The sequence below is a fragment of the Mustela erminea genome, chromosome 13, assembly GCF_009829155.1.
Source record: "Mustela erminea isolate mMusErm1 chromosome 13, mMusErm1.Pri, whole genome shotgun sequence".
NCBI lineage: Eukaryota > Metazoa > Chordata > Mammalia > Carnivora > Mustelidae > Mustela > Mustela erminea.
In genome coordinates, this window is record NC_045626.1 from 70,677,408 (window position 1) to 70,694,581 (window position 17,174).

Sequence of the window (17,174 nt, forward strand, 5' to 3'; positions counted from 1 at the left end):
CCATTTGATTCAGAAAGTCATTTTTTTTCCCTCATGGAAAATTAAATAATACCTACTGCCAAAAACCAAGAACAATCGAGTATCCGCCAGATCTGAGACCATAAAACTGCGCTGTGAGAACGAATGCAGGGCCTCTTGTGTTCTCTGACTGCAGCGCCACACCAGGCCCCAGGGGAGAGGCCCCCACAACAGCTGAGGCACGCCACTGAGCCCCGTGGCTAGTCAGATAAAGAAGGAATGGGCAGAAATAACACACAGGTTAGGAATAACCTATTTAGGAATTGTATGGCGGGAACATGCCAACAGCAGTCCATTCCCTGGGGAAAGCAGAGGCCACCATAGCACCTGCTAGAACTTCCATGCCCACCACATGGGTTGTGTGTGCTTTATGCACTGGATCTTCAAAAGAACCCTAGAAGGCACAAATGAGAAGACCAAGGCTCAGAGCAGAGTCATTTTGCCGAAAGCCACTAAATGATTAAGATTCAAACCTAAGGCCATGTGACTCTGACATCTACATTCTTTCCACTAATTTGTGTTGTCTTTCTTACTGGAAGAGACATGATAACACATTATCAGGAATATTTAATGAGCACCGTTATGGCCTGCCCTGTGCTAGGTGTTGGGGGAGACTGTCACAATACATGGCTTGGGGGGATGGGAAGTCCCCCTAGATTCCATCAGCACCCTCCACAAATCAACATACCACCCATGTAAAAAGAGAGCATGTGCTTGGCAAATCCAGCTTCCAGAGGAGTCCCCCGTTCCACCTTAAGCCTCTCCTTCACAGAAATTCCAGAGCTACCCCTGCTCCTGTCTTTGAACGGCTTAGTCTGGCTGGGAAAACACAACTACTCACATGAAGCAAGAATGAACAGTACGAAGCAGGATTCTGACATAGGCTAATTTAATGCTAATCTAAAAGGGCTTGATGCAACAAAAACGTAAAGTAACTGTAATGGCCAGAGGGAGGAGGTACAAAAAATGCATCATTTATATTATTACTGTTCATTTCAATATTGCTTTGGCTGTCAGCTGAAGTTTCAGGTTTCCTTTTAGCTGTGAAGTGTGAATGATGCTCCCAGATGTGTCTTTTTTTTAAGATTTTATTTATTTATGACAGAGAGAGTGCGAGAGGGAACGCAGCATGGGGAAGCTGGAGAGGAAGAAGCAGGCTCCCTGCTGAGCAGGGAGCCCGATGTGGGGCTCAATCCCAGAGTACTGAGCTGAAGGCGGACAGACACTTAGCGGCTGAGCCACCCAGGTGCCCAGATGTGCTCTTTTTGAGGTGAAGTTCAAACCATGCAGTGAACATTCGGTGTTGGGAGAAACCACCCCCACCCCAGGCCTGGACATGGCTGCTGATATAGTGTTTCATGCCAAGGGTCCAAGGCTGGGGAGCCCCTTCCCAGCTGAGAACAGCTGGGCAGGGAATACCCTCGGAGACAGCCCAACATCCTACCGAGCGATTCTGCTGTGAGGCGAATGCTTCCTGGATACCATCGCAGCCTGCTGTCCTCCTGGGGCTTGGGATTTCCCAAACTCAAAGAAGACAAGAAAATGACTTAGAGCTAAGAGTTTGAACTGCAGACCCTCTGTCGCCACTGACTTAATCCTTTGGTTTCCACAATGTCAAAAAGGCACTCTTCATAATTCGGCATACTTTCAGAATTTCAAACTCTAATTCCCAAACAATCCACCAAGAAAATTCTCAAGAATGACCTCAATAGTAGCCTGGATCCATCCCAGGGCCCCTGTTTTCAAGGAAATAAAGGAAATGGAGCTGTTCTCAAGAACTGGAAGGAAAGGGCACTGGTCTTGCCACGAGGAGCCCTAGATTCAAATTCGATTTGGCTCAGGGTATAATCCTCATCAGGTCACCTCACTACTCTAGGCTCATTGTCTCATCTAAACAATGGGGGGTGGGAAGTGGACACACCGCCCACTTCACTGGAAGTGAAGCTGCTGGAAAGGTTAAAGGTTAAATGAGGTAATGTGAATGAATAGAAGTGTTTTATACACAGTCGGTACTCAATAATAGTTGAAATAAAAGCTGAAACACACTAAACATCAGTGATGACATTAAAATGCAAAAAGTGCTAACAGAGACAAAACATTTTCTGTAATTCAGAGACTGCCTTGACCACCCCTGCCAAAGCGCCCTTGGCTTTTTACTCAAGCTCTGAACATAGCTTTAAAAATTCTTATTAGGGGTCACGCTTGGAAGCATATTTGTAAGGAACAACAAATCTGTTTTAACAAGGCCAGGGTGTCATTTAATTAAAAGGAACTTGAGCCAGTGAAGTCACCAAAGGCCCCATTTTGCAGAGATGCCATGGCTGGCATCCCCTTAGGATTCCTCTGTGCGAATGATGCAATCTCTGGAGAACTTCTCACGGATTAAGAGGGGGACACTTTACCCCAAATCCCTAACACAGAAGCTTAAGGAGCTATGGAGACACATCTTCTGACACTCCACACTCTTCAGCCTCATCAGGTGGTGCTGTCGTCCACCTCATCTTCTCAGGTCAAGCCCAAGCACTCACAAGACGGTCGTCCATTATCTGGCCCCACCTCATTCTTCTCAGACCTCATCTCTTGCCCTGCCTTCCTTTTTTTTTTTTTTTTTTAAAGTTAAAATTCCTTAATTTTTTATTCTGTACCACTACCACAATTTAAGGGCAATATACCTGACGTAATGAAAAGAAAAAGACAGACAAAGCTACAATAGATAAAAGACCGCAGGAATGTACATCCTACTGACACTACATTGCATTAACCAGTAGCTGCACTGTGTTGTAAACTGTGGCTATGGCAGTCCTGAGCAAAAAGGCTTTCCTCTTTAAGCTGTAGTAACTTTTCTGACTACGGATCCTTATTCCTTCTGTGGCAGATTTTTACTGTTCCTCTAATGCATTTCAGACTGTCTCAAAATAACCTGCAACTTTCCTGACAACTCCTCGCTCTCTTTCCTGCTAAGAACTGCAGCCCTTTTCTTCTGAAAAATTTTTAGAACCTTCTGCTACCATATCTACCACTTCCACCAACAGATCCACAACCACCACCATAGGGACTGCCTGAGCTTCTTCCACCAAAACTGCCCCCCTTCATGGGTCCATAATTGGATTGCTGTCGTCCACTATAATTTCCACAATCATTATAGTTCCCATCACCATAGTTAGCTCCAAAATTTCCTCCTTCATTGTAACCACCATATCCTCTTCCACCACCTCCATATCTACCTCCTTGGTTTTCGTATCCTGGTCCACCACCCCCATAGCCTCCTCTACTCCTATAACCAGGACCACCACCATAGTTGCCACCTTCACCTCCTCCGTAACTCCCTCTGCTGCCACCACCTCCACTACCACAACCTCCTCTTCCACCAGTTTCCACCACCTCCAAAGTTTCCTCCACGACCTCTTTGTGAGTCAGCAGACTACATTTCTTCTTTAGAAAGGGCCTTTTTCACTTCACAACTATGCCCATTAATAGTGTGATATTTCTGAACAATTTTAATAACTGTATCATGATCAAAACTTACAAAAGCAAATCTTCTCTTTTTTCCACTCCGTCTGTCTTCCATAACTTCTGTGGTTTCAATCTTGCCATACTTTTCAAAGTAGTCTCTCAAATTATATTCTTCTGTATCTCCTTTAATATCACCAACAAAAATTTTCTTCACTGTTAGATGGGTACCAGGCTTTACAGAATCCTTTCTAGAAACAGCTCTCTTTGGTTCCACTACATGCCCATCAAACTTGTGTGGTCAAGCACATATTGCTGTATCCACCTCTTCAACACAAGAGTAAATAACAAAACCAAAACCCCTGGAATGTTTTGTTTGGGGGTCTCTCATCTCTACACAATCTGTAAGTGCACCCCACTTTTCAAAATGTTCTCTTAAACTATCATCTGTAGTTCCAAAGCTCAAACCACCAATAAACAGTTTTCTCAACTGCTCTGGTTCCTTTGGATCATGGCCCTCCTCCCCTGGTGGCAGTGGCTGGAGTTGGGCTGGGTGTGACTGGGCAGCGGTTTTACCTCCATTCTATGACAGGACTCCCCTCTTCCAACTCGACTTCAATATGGGACCAAGAGGAAGAGTTGCCTTTCCTTCTTATATTTCTATCTCAGCAACATTGATTTTGCCTGGGAATTTACTAGTGTGTGAGCGCATGCACATTATTCCTTCTACCCCAATGCCCTCCCTACTCTACCCAACCCTAACATCTAGAACCTGGCTGCTTCAAGTGTGATCCTACAACTCCACATCCCAGGGTCTGGTTAGAACTACAGAGTCTCTAGCCTGCCCTAGACGTACTGAATCAGAATCTGCATTTTAATAAAATCCCCATGACTGTACTACTACTATATTTTCATGAGGAAACTTAAAGTTGGAGAAGCCCTGTAGCCAAGATCCCACCTCTTCCAGAAGCCCTCCTTAGTAACCAGAAGCCCCTGCCTCCCACCATGCCAGGGAAGATGCCCCTCCTTCAGTGCTCCCAACCTTTTCTCATCTCATTTATTACAGAGTATCTTGTGTATGCTTATCTGTCTGTCTGTCTTTTGCTCTAGACTAGGGGGTCCCCAGAGACCACACCTTGTATCCCCTGTGCTGTACAAGGTATGGCATATGACTGGAGCTTAAAAAATGACACTCGTCACAGCGAGTAATAAACTTGTGATTCTCAACTTTAATAACTAACTTTAAATAACTTTTATAACTAGCTTTAACTTTAATAATAACTTTCAATAACTAGAAGTTTATAAAGTTTAATAACTAAAATTTTAACCACTAACTTTATTTTTATTTATTTTTTTAGAGAGGGAGAGGGTGAGGGAGAGGGAAAGAGAGAATCCCAAGTGGGCTCCATGCCCAGCTCAAAGCTCAATCTCACAACCCTGAGATCATGACCTGAGCTGAAATCAAGATTTGGACACTTAAGTGACTGAACCACCCAGGTGTCCCTTATAACTAACTTTAATAACTAACTCAGATACCTGTGAGCTATATGCAAATTATCTCAATTTAGGTTAATTAGGTTAATCATGTAATACATCTGAACCCAGATACTTCGAATGTTGTATTTATATATTTATTTTGAAATATTTAAAATATACCATTTTAAGATATCACAGAATTAACTTTTTATAATGGAAACTTTCAAACATACAAAAAAGCAGGAAGGAATAAATGAGCCCATTGTTATGCAGCATCAAAAAATATCTACTTTTTTTAAAAAAAACCATTCTAGTTTCATCTATTTCACTCATCTGACCCATTCACTCTTTGGGAGATGAGGTCATTTTAAAATAAATTCCAGACATATTATCAATTTCAACCACAAATATTTCAGTATGTATCTATAATTTCAAATGACTTAAACAATTATTTGTATATCCCCACCATGCCGTTATTGTACCTAATAAAATTAACAGTGGTTTCTTAATATAATCTAATAGTCTGTGTTCCAATTTCCTTATTTCAAAGATGTATTTGGGGGCGCCTGGGTGGCTCAGTGGGTTAAGCCTCTGCCTTCAGCTCAGGTCATGATCTCAGGGTCCTGGGATCGAGCCCCACATCGGGCTCTCTGCTCAGCAGGGGGCCTGCTCCCCCCACCCACCCACCGCCTGCCTATGCCTACTTGTGATCTCTCTCTGTCAAATAAACAAAAGAATCTTTAAAAAAAAAAATCTTTAGGGGCGCCTGAGTGGCTCAGTGGGTTAAAGCCTCTGCCTTTGGCTCAGGTCGTAATCCCAGGGTCCTGGGATCGAACCCTGCATCACGATCTCTGCTTAGCGGGGAGCCTGCTTCCTCCTCTCTCTCTGCCTGCCTCTCTGCCTACTTGTGATCTCTGTCAAATAAATAAATAAAATCTTTAAAAAAAAAAAAAGATGAATTTGTATAGTTGAGTTTGTAGAAATCAGGTGAATGTTTTATAGCAAAGAATGGCTCTCAGCAATGATAAAGTATATTTCTCATGCCCGTGGCTTCAGGCCAATGTCGGCTATGTGGAGGAAATAATATTTGCCTTTAAATGCCACTTGCAGGTTCCCCTCCACCTCACAACTAGATTACTTAAACTTTTACAAAACTGTCCCCAATTTTTTTTTTTAAAGATTTTATTTATTTATTTGACAGAGAGAAATTACAAATACACTGAGAGGCAGGCAGAGAGAGAGAGAAGGAAGCAGGCTCCCTGCTGAGCAGAGAGCCCGATGCGGGACTCGATCCCAGGACCCTGAGACCATGACCTGAGCCAAGGCAGCGGCTTAACCCACTGAGCCACCCAGGCGCCCCCCAATTTTTTTTTTTAAAGATTTTATTTTATTTATTTGACAGAGAAATCACGAGTAGGCAAAGAGGCAGGCAGAGAGAGAAGGGGAAGCAGGCTCACCGCTGAGCAGAGAGCCCAATATGGGGCTCGATCCCAGGACCCTGGGATCATGACCTGGGCTTAAGGCAGAGGCTTAACCCACTGAGCCACCCAGGCGCCCCAAAACTGTCCCAAATTTTTAAAAAGAATCTAGGTACAACAGAACAAATCAAAACCATGCTGAGGCCCATCACATCCTTTGCAAGCAATGAAATAAATGGGAATTAGAATGGAGAGGATGATTATTTAACAAGAAAGAGATATGCAAAGAACAGATACTAAGCCAAATGGTTTCTGCCTCAGTAGCCAAACCAGCAGGACTGAGTTGTAGAGGATGGGATCTGGAGGGATGGGAACCTTGAGGACTTTTTGAGGAAATTTGCTTTTTTTTTTAAAGATTTTATTTATTTGACAGAGAGAGATCACAGCAGACAGAGAGGCAGGCAGAGAGAGAGAGAGAGAAGCAGGCTCCCTGCTGAGCAGAGAGCCCGACGCGGGACTCGATCCCGGACCCTGAGATCATGACCCGAGCCAAAGGCAGCGGCTTAATCCACTGAGCCACCCAGGCGCCCCAGGAAATTTGCTTTTAATGGTCTGTATTTCTTCTGTCCACAATAGAAACTTGGGGTTTCTAAGAAACATACTGGCCCATGTGGTTTGAAGAGCATATCCAATTACCTCAGAGTTGTTCTCTTTTTAACAGTTATGTTCTGGGTTGGGGGTACGGTGAGTCTGGTGAGGGGTATTAAGGAGGGCACGTATTGCATGGAGCACTGGGTGTGGTGCATAAACAATGAATTTTGGAACACTGAAAAAAATAAAAATAAAATCTTTAAAAAACTTAATTAAAAAAAAATAATGGTTATGTTCTGATCCATGCTCCACAGGTCAAAAGCACAGTTCAAGTTTCTCTTTTTCCCTGTGTGAATCAGACTTCATCGCTGCCTCCCTGCTTGTCTTAGCTCTGTCCGAAACATGCCGCCGGGCAGAGATTCCGGTCGCCACACAATGGCCTGCCATTCAACCACATTCTGTTTTGTCCCTAAACATCCACTCCCCCGGCTCCTGCTGGGTCTGTTATATTCAGATATGAACTTTCCAGGAATCTGATCATGTCACAGGCCTTTTCCTGTATGACAAGTTCAATGCTAATCATGAATAGTGGGCTTCGCACAGAGGGTTAGTATTATTCATGAAAATTATGACTCCACATCCAGAAATAGGGCAAAACTGGCCTAAAATAGGCTGGTTGTATCTCCGTCGAGTCCACTAGGCAACTACCAACGCCTCTTCCTTCAACCAGCACAGGAGTTTTTCTCAACTACATTAATCAGACACTCAAGGAGCACAATGTTCTGCCAGACTCTCAAAGTCTGAGGCTCAGCTAGATGGGGAGCCCCGATGCCCACAGGGTGAACGGAAGGGTTTTCTAAAGAACCAAAGCCAGATACTTACTGTTCCCTCCCCAGCACCCCCTAAATCAGGTACTCCCCAGCTCTCGTTCCCAACCTCTGTATGCTTCCCTGCCCAGACCATTTCAAGGCCAGCTTTAGACATTTCGAGAAGACTACTAAAGGGCCATAGAAAAAGGAAATGATATTTAATTTTCCTTTTTTGGAAGAGTGAGGCACATCCTGCAAATATTAGGAATGAGGGGGTACTACATGGGTTGTATCATTTTTCTGTAATTCTCTCTTCTGGAACTTAGTTTCAGTGACCACATGAGTCCGCTACCATTGGTCCAAATTATATTTTATAAATGCAAGTTGAGGATTATCTTTCCAAATAAAAGCGGCCGGATTGAAATCCCCTCCTCGCCATTCCTGAGAGAATGACACAGGCTAGTACTAAAAGACTATCTTTGTGTAGAACAAATGGACCGAGGAAAATCTGCTTTCCTCTCCCCCTGCCCCTTTCTTCTTTACATAACTAGAGCCAAATGAGATGTTTTTCATTTTAAAAATTTGATTAAGCAGACTGAGCAAAAGCCCATTCTGCTGGTCTTTACTGTCTTTTCAATTTGGGGACTGAATCAAGGCATACTTGGGTTGGAAGGAGAGTGAAGCCAGGGCCTCACTGCCAGGCAATGGTCTTATTTGGAAATTTGTAACTTTTGGAAGGTGAGAGGTAGGGCCTGCAGCACCCCTTCCCCATGAGGCAGCAGAATTCAGACTGCTGTGGTGGGCATGAGTGAGAGGTCCCAGGTCCCCCACAAACCTCCATATCACTCTATATACATAGTCTCCGGGGCTGAGGTGTGAGGAAGTGTGGTGACGGATCAAGTGTGGTGACAGGATAAGGAGTAAGGGGAAATAGTATGGTAGAATTCAACCCAGGTAGAATTATTATGAAGGAGCTGTCCTTTTCCTCAGCTCTAGTAACTGAGAAAACCTGCTCCCTTGGCATATTTAAAAAGATATTACGGGGCACCTAGGGTGGCTGTCGGTTAAGTGTCCAATTCTTGATTTTGGCTCAGGTCATGATCTCAGGGTGGTTAGATCGAGCCCTGCGTCGGGTGGGAGCCGGCTTAAGTTTCTCTCCCACTGCCCCTCCCACCCCTCTCTCTCAAAAAAAGAAAGAAGAAAAGATCGGACAAACAGTACATTAGTACTGGCTTCCAGGGCCATTCTCGTTTGGGCTTCTGTACTTTAAAACTACCATATATTCTACTTGTTTTCAAGTGTCTTCCTAAGAGTCCCTAGCACACTGCATGTTCCCTGAGGGTCAGGGTATCCTTCTGCCTCTGTGTCTTGCATATAATAAACACTGCATATAATAAACACAACTTATCTATCAAGGGAATGGGGGTCCTGAGGCAACTAGGCCCTCTATTTCTGAAAAGTCTCAACAAGAGAAAGGGAAAATCCCCAGCCCAGGATGGCTTCACCTTTCACCTGCTTCATGAAATCCACCTGCCTGAACAACCTGCTCTCTGGCAGTGGCCTTCCATCTGTACCCTCAGTGCTAGTGTCCTGAAACCTTCAGCGGGCGCGTTAGAGCCTTACTCTGACAAGCGGGAATCTCGCAGTACTTCCAGTAGACTCCGTCCTCGTGCTCTGCCACATAGCACCAGGGGCTCACATCTCCATCTGGATTTCTGTAGGGGAAAGGACACATAAGTAACATTTCTGTCATGTTGAGTCAACTCACTTTTCAGGTTTACCAAAAAGGAATGCATCAGCGTCTGTGTTATTTTCTAGTAATTGGTATGTATTGGTATTGGTATGTACTGCCTCTTACAAAGAGAAAAATGCGGTGAGGGGGTGTGCCTGGCTGGCTCAGACTGAAGAGCATGTGGCTCTGGATCTCGGGGTCGTGAGTTCAAGCCCCACATTGGGTGTAGAGATTACTTAAAAAAAAAAAAAAAGAAGAAGAGAAGAATGGTAATGCTACAAGAACAAACTCAAGGGCACCTGGGTAGCTCAGTCGGTTAAGTGGCTGCCTTCAGCTCAGGTCATGATCCCAGGATCCTGGGGTCGAGTCCCACATCGGGCTCCCTGCTCAGCCTCTCTCTCTGCCTGCCACCCTGCCTACTTGTGCTCTCTAGCTCTCTGTCAAATAAATAAATAAAATCTTAAAAAAAAAAAAAAAAGAATGCGAATGGACACCCATGATCAGGATGGCAATTTGGCAATTAAAGCCAAAGGCCCCAAACATATGCAAAGCCTCTTTACCAGGCAATTTCTCCTTTAGTACTTTAAGTAAATCTCTACTTACAAAGATGTTCATCGTAGCATTTTTATAATACAAACAAGTTAGAAACAATACTTAAGGATTGGTTAAATAAATGTTATATCCATATAAGGGAATGCTGAGCAGCTAGTAAAAATGCAGTGTAAAGACACATTTATTAATATAAAAAGACATCCACATGTCTTGTTAGTTTATTTTTTTTTTTTAAGATTTTTATTTATTTATTTGACAGAGAGAGCACAAGTAGGCAGAGAGGCAGGCAGAGAGAGGGGGGAAGGAGGCTTCCCGCCCAGTAGAGAGCCCGATGCGGGACTCAATCCCAGAACCCTGGGATCATGACCTGAGCCGAAGGCAGAGGCTTTAACCCACTGAGCTACCCAGGCGCCCCTTGTTAGGTTTTTTTAAAGGTAGTTTGAAAACACGGAGGGTGACACAGTCCCATCATTTGAAAAGAGGTATTCAGGAAAGGGTATACATCAAACCCCTGAAAGTATCTCTGGAGCATGGGACTATCAGTAATTAAAAAAATTTTTTTCCTTTTCTGATTCTCTTTAATTTTCTATTTCTTCTACAATGAACACTGGTTGTATAATTTTTAAACAATAAAATAAAATTCACGTGCTACAGAATCCACTGACAAGCTTTCACTAACATCAGGCTAGTTGGCACATGTTTGACACAAGTGGGTCCTATTCCTCCCTCAAAATACTAACTTCTCAGAAAAATCTGAGGAAAGCTAAGCCTAAGAGTTTCAGTCAGAACATGCAATCCTGTGATCCTGGTACCAACTTCTGATGCAGCACTAATATTTTTTAAAGGCTGATTTCACATTTCTAAAATGCCCTTGAAGGTCTTTTCAACTCAAAGGCACCATGACAATAATGGGCCATCCTGCTGTAACAGACCCCAAATGGCAAGGGTTACCACACACGCACATACACACAGAAAAGCCTTGCCTCCAAGCTCCCTTTCTTTCGACTCAGAACACTGGAAACCCGACACGCCGGTTAGGCCGGAAATGGGCATAAAGACCCTGCAGCGGGAGCTCTGGAGCCACCCCTATCGGGCCCAGAGGGATAAGCCTATTGTGGGGCCCAGAAGATAAGCCTCCCGAAGCACAAAGGGTCCTTTCATTTTCTGTGCCCAAAGGCAGGTGCCAGCGCCAACTCTGCTCTTCCCTGTCCGTCTGCCTTTGCCTCTAATCCAGATCCGTCGAGCCCAGAGAAGTGCATTCCCATCACTCGCCATCTCACAGACATCTCCACTGCAATGGGTCTGGCATCCGAGCACAAGACAAACATGGTGTCGGATGTCAGCTGAGAAATCAAAGCAGGAGAACTTGTACAAAGCCCTTTTTTAAACAGAATTTGACTGTCATCTTCCTCCCTCTATTCACTGTCCAGCTTTGATGTAGTATTTGGTGAAGACGTTAGAAAACAACTGTTTATTATCAATGTCAAAACCATTCTGAAAAGCATCCGTATAGCTTAATAAAGAATAAGCAAATTCATTTTGGATTTCGCTGCCGAGCTAAAACAAAAGGCATAGACCTGCTGATGTGATGATAATCAACATTTCAGCCTCCCTTTTTTCTGAAGAAAAAACTGGTAGTTCAGGTCTGGTACATTCCATCAAGTCAAAGGAGAGGCTGCCTCTGGCCAGGGCTGAGAGGAAGGCAGTCATGCTGTGTCCCCCCAACCCCTGCTGCTCTCCCAGTGGAGAACCATGTGCACTTGTGGGAATCTGTGTAGGGCTGGGTGCTAATCCATGTATGAGAAAAGACTTTCTTTTTCATATAAAATAAAACTCTTTGGAAATTTAAAATTTACCTTAAAGTCAGACTTAAACTTAGGAGCTCTTCTGAGAAGCCATGCTTTAAAGAAAGCAACAGAATAATAGCATAAACTAGTAGCCCTCTATCAAGAGGCGCTTTGGAACAAGACTATAAGTAACTATTGTAAAAACAAACAAAAACCTCTAAACACTGGTTTCTCTTCCTAAGAGAAGGAAGGAACCCAACTCTTTCTATGAGTAGCAAAAGGGACGGAAATAAACCAGAAATGGAGTGGGGTTAATTTCCTTAATCATGCAAAAATGATCTTAATGAATATGTAAACCTCTGAAAACAAAATGTAAAAGAATGACTTCATGAGCGTGTGTAACTTTAACAATAAAATGCAACATAGCAAAATGTGAAGTAACATGGATTGTTACCTCTGGGAACTGGGTGGGGCTTGCTGAGGATTTTAGGGGAAAAAATGTCAAAAGATGACCTTATTTAAGTAATATTTATCTGTAGTTTTTGAGATTTTGGAAAAGCTTTTAAGATTTTTAGAATAACAACTAAAAAATAATGCAATGGTGACTGCAGGGGAATGGCCAGTTGGAACAAATTAGAGCAGAGGTGAAGGAAAGAGCTGCAGGCACAGGGATAACCTGGACGACAGGCCTGGGACTTTAAGACACCCACAAGGGTCCTGGAGTGTTAGGAAAGTTACATAGGGAGAGCAGAAAGTAAACCATGTGGTCCATGCAAGGCAGGTATGAATACGTTGGCTCAGCAGGGTCGACAATGCCACAGCTGAGATTCCAACATCTGGTAGAACCAGGGACATAGCATGAGACTCAAAGAGTAGCTCGGTGAACATTTCTGCCTTGCACCTGTCCTTAATACTAATTAATTCGACACAGTGCTGAACCATGAGTCACATTATCAGGATCTTGAGTATAAATAGCTTAAATGTAGCTATCACCAAAAGTGCTTAGAATCTTCCTTTGCTCTTGTCCCTATACACCAGCGTCTTAACTTGCTTTGGATCACTGGTAACTTTGCGACTCTGATCAAAGTTATGGATCATATCTGTGGAAAATCTCTAGCTGAAGCGTCTTGGATCTTGGGTGAGGAACCCCTGTCAGAGTTAGACAGGAGGTAAACACCAAAGAAAATCTTATTCTATGGAGAGGAAGGAAACAGCACAAATCTGATGGTTGCAGCTGCTCCTAGGGCAAGGCTCTCCTGGACTGGCGGGAGGTGGGATAATGTAGGACAGCTTCCTTTACTCAGAAGCAGAGGGAGGCTCGGGCCACAGGCGGTGCTCTGTTTGACCACCACATTCACAGGAGCTTAAAAAGCTTTGCCATCTGTGTATTGTCCACTGGCGCTGGGGCCAACTAAGAAAGCCCTTCCCAAGAGATGTGTAAGTGATCAGACAGGAAAGCAGAGCTCTGAAAACCTGCATCAAAGCAACCAGAGTTGAAAAAAGAGTGGTAGAGAGTGTGTGTGTGTGTGTGTGTGTGTGCACGCACACGCCACACACACACACACACAAGCAAGGTGTGGGAGGAAGATTTTTAACATAGTAACAAGAAAGGCCTTCTGAGTTGGTCAAAAGGAGACAAAGAAGCTTTCCATAGTTGTGAGCAAGGTTGGAAGGGACTGGAAAAGAAGGCCAAAGATTTTTTTTTTTTTTTAAAGCACTGTGTGGCCCCATCTTACCTGCAGTAGTTATGCTCGCCTAGGCCCCCCTCCCCATTGGGGTATTTCAGAGTGTTGTATGGATGCTGGAAAGTCTCGTTCCAGAATAGGCATGGCTTCCCGCCTTGAAGTGCCGTCCAGTTCTGCGTTCCCCTATAATCTGCACCATTGGCCGTGAAACATTCTAGGAGAAAGAAAAGACAGAGCAAACTAATTTTCTGGCAACAACCATAGTCTCCTCCCCCTCTGGTTGATGTTTTATTTGTTTTGTTTGGACCCAGCTGGAAATGGATAGTGTCTTGCTAGATCCTGGACACCGCGAAGTTAACATTGCTGGGGCTGAGTAAATCTGAAACGCAGTCCCCTTCAAATGCAAGGCTAGTCTTGGCACTAGCTTGCCTACAGACACTTTACAGATACTCTTCCCCTAGAGTATACAGATCCCAACTCGGATATAAACAGGGAGCTGAAATGTACTGAAGCCCATGAAGTGAACCGGGAAACCCCTAAATCTGGGAACAGTGGGTAGCAGCCATCACAAGGAATTCTGGGTGCTCGGAGGGGGTCACTGGTCTCGCCAGTGTCTCTGTGTGGTAACTAGAACCAGGTCACCAGCTGTACGTGAGTTCTCCCCTACAGTCTGAAAGGCTGCACTGACACTTGGATTTAATAAGCCCATCGGATACAGCAACGCTTTGGAATCCCAATCACACAAGTCTGGGAATGACTCACATTCCCTGGTAATGAAGAACAGTCCTCCCCATGCTGTTTGAGATAGAGATGCAATGGAACAGACAGTCAACAGGAGGGAGCGGGGGCCAAGTTGGCATTTTGTCTCACCTCTTTCTGAAATTCCTCCCTACAAGACACATCGAATGTCATCTCAGGTCCATTTAATAAAATCACAAAATCCTTGCAGGTGCAACAATGTGCTTCTAAAATCTGCTTCTCAGACTTTGGGGGGATGGGAACCGAGGCTGATAGGATTTCCCCCCACATATTGCATGCATTAAATTCACAGAGGTTCATGAGAAAGGCACAGTACAAAGAACAATTTTTAAAAATTAGCTTAGTTGAAACTGACAGATAGAAGTACTTCAAACACTTCTTTAAGATGTATCCCTCGGAACCTGATGATCTGGGGGAGTTACGCTGACATTCTTGGCTTGCTTGCTCCCCTGCCCCTGGCACGCACTGACCTCTAACTTCCGGTATGAAGGACTCTCAGCGCTGTCTCCTGTTGCAAGGCATGTGCCTGTTCCAGCCTACGCATGTGAACAATATGAGCGCATCTACATTCTAGGAGCTACATCTTCTAATATTTAAAATCTACCCACAGACCATCTCGCTTCCTATACCCCCTTCCTCCCACTATCTGGGCTTTTCTTTGCCTGGAAGAGCACGGTTTTATGGACAGCCAAAATAACCTGGAATTCCAGGCTGCACAGAACATAACAGCGACTCATCATGTTTGGTGTGACATCCATATGCCACAGCCAGTACGACTCATCAGACACTGAAACAACCACTCTGCCCAGAGTGTGCATAAATACAAAATGCTAAAGGTCATTCAAGGAGGCAGCTCAGTGTAACATAAAATACACTGAACGGAGAGGCTAAGCTCTAGTTTCTTGTCCTGGACCTGCTGTGGGCCAGCTGTGTGACCTTGGACGAGTCACTGTCACCCACGGCACCAGTAACACATAGTATTTCACCGTATGCCGAGCTCTGCTCTAAATGCTTCACAAATATCAACTCCCTACCAACCTGAAGTAGAGGTCTCAGGATCCCATTTTACAAATGTGGCCACTGGGTCACTCAACTATCTTTCAGTGCCCCTAGAGGACCTCTTCAGATCATCCTTGCTTTCTCTGTCACTTCCCTCACCACATTTCCCCCTCATCAGCAAGTCCTGTTGACTTTCTTAAAATATATACCCCGAAACTGCCCTCTCCTCTCCATCTTGGGTGCCCCCACTTTAGTCCCATTCACATTCAGAGGACAGTTCAGCCTCGTTCAGGATTCACAGCCTCACTTCTGTCCTCTTGCAACTCATTCTCTGCACGGTGCTCAAAGTTCCCAGGAAAATATGAGCGCTGGGTACAAAACCCAAACCCTTCATCCTTGCCTGCTAAGCCCCCAGCCTTTACTCTCACTGCACCCTGAGCTCTTCTCCTAGTCACTCGCCCGTGCTCCTGCCACATTGGCCTGCTTCTAATTCCGTAAACACACCATGCTATTTCCTGCCCAAAATGTTCTTCCTCTAATACCTCCCAGGGCAGACTAAATGTTCACTCCTCAGAAAACCTATCCCTACCATCTCCACTCCTAGTTTTCTGCATTTAGTCTAGTTTGCTTCATAGCATTTATTATCACTAGAAATATACATGATCTGCTAGATAGGGAGGGACAGAGAGAGAGACTCTGTGCATGCATGTGTGTGTGTGTGTGTGTGTGTACCAAACCCTATCCTGACTCATGGGTTAGAATGGGACCTGGAAACTGTATTTCTAAAAATCTGCCTCAGTGCTTCTGTTAAGTAATTTGTCTTGGGAACCATTAGACTAGATGATTCTAAGAGCATCAAGCCAACCTTTTGCCGATTGCTAGAATTTTAATTGCTACGTGCAGATACATCTTTTACTCCTATCACAAGTGGTTGGGGAGTGGCCCAGGAACCAGAAATGCCGGCCAACCAATGGAAGCCTTAGCCATAAACAGCAATTTGCAGGACAGTGGGGTCAGTGTTCCCAGAGGCTCAGATGACTTGATTTGTAACACAAAAGAATGTGGTGGCCATCCACACCTGTCAGTCCTCTTGAATGGGGATGAGGAGGCATCTGAGAGAGCGAATGGCAAAATGTAGGCTTCTTTGCTTCAGTCTGTTTCTCCTAGACCCAAATCTTATTCTCATTGCATTAGGGAAAGTGAGGCAGCGTACCACATTTTATGATTTTTTAAATGGATTTGCCCAGTGCATATCAATTATGGACAAAAACAAGAAAAACAAACTTGAACATTCTGGATTAAAGTGACATGAGCGTTTTTATTTCATCAGAAGATCACAGGGGGTAATGAGGACCCCTTCTCCCTTACTGTCTACTGCTAAAAAACTGACATAAGCTTTGGCTAGATAAACAAGAAACGGCTTAAACCAATAAGAAATAAAATATCACATGGCCAGCTGTATATTTAGGCATTCAGTGAAAGGGAATGAGCAAAGGTGATAGATCTCATGTCTAGCATATTCTTAATTAACCCATTCAACAAATATTTATTCAGTACATACTATGTGTCTGGCACTGTTCACAGCACTGGGGCTACACTGGTGAACACTCGGCAGTCACGGAGCTTACATAGTAACAGGGGGGCCACGCTCATAACAAACCAATCAAATTCACATCAGGTAGTGAGGAGTGCTGAAAGGAAAAACGGAGTAAGGGGATGGAGACTGAATGGTGGGGGTTCTATTTTAAGGGGGGGTGGGCCAGAAAAGGCCTGGAGGGGAGGGGGCATTTGAGCAGAGATATGGTCAAAGGGAGGAAACAAAACCATCTTAAACATGTGGGGAGAGCAGTATTGGCAATGGGCACAGTGAAGAGGGGACCCCTGCGGGCCCCAGTGTG

General features: G+C 44.4%; 1 protein-coding gene across 2 annotated transcripts in view; it reads right to left on the reverse strand.

The window, feature by feature from the left end:
• Window positions 1–17,174, reverse strand: part of KREMEN1 (kringle containing transmembrane protein 1) — a 63,526-nt gene that overhangs the window by 30,290 nt on the left and 16,062 nt on the right. For both annotated transcript variants that reach the window (XM_032310112.1, XM_032310113.1), the window contains exons 2-3: window positions 13,570–13,732; window positions 9,386–9,477 (exon numbers count right to left, since the gene is read on the reverse strand). In XM_032310112.1, coding sequence (XP_032166003.1) covers window positions 9,386–9,477; window positions 13,570–13,732 — 255 coding nt within the window. The remainder of the gene's footprint in view (window positions 1–9,385; window positions 9,478–13,569; window positions 13,733–17,174) is intronic.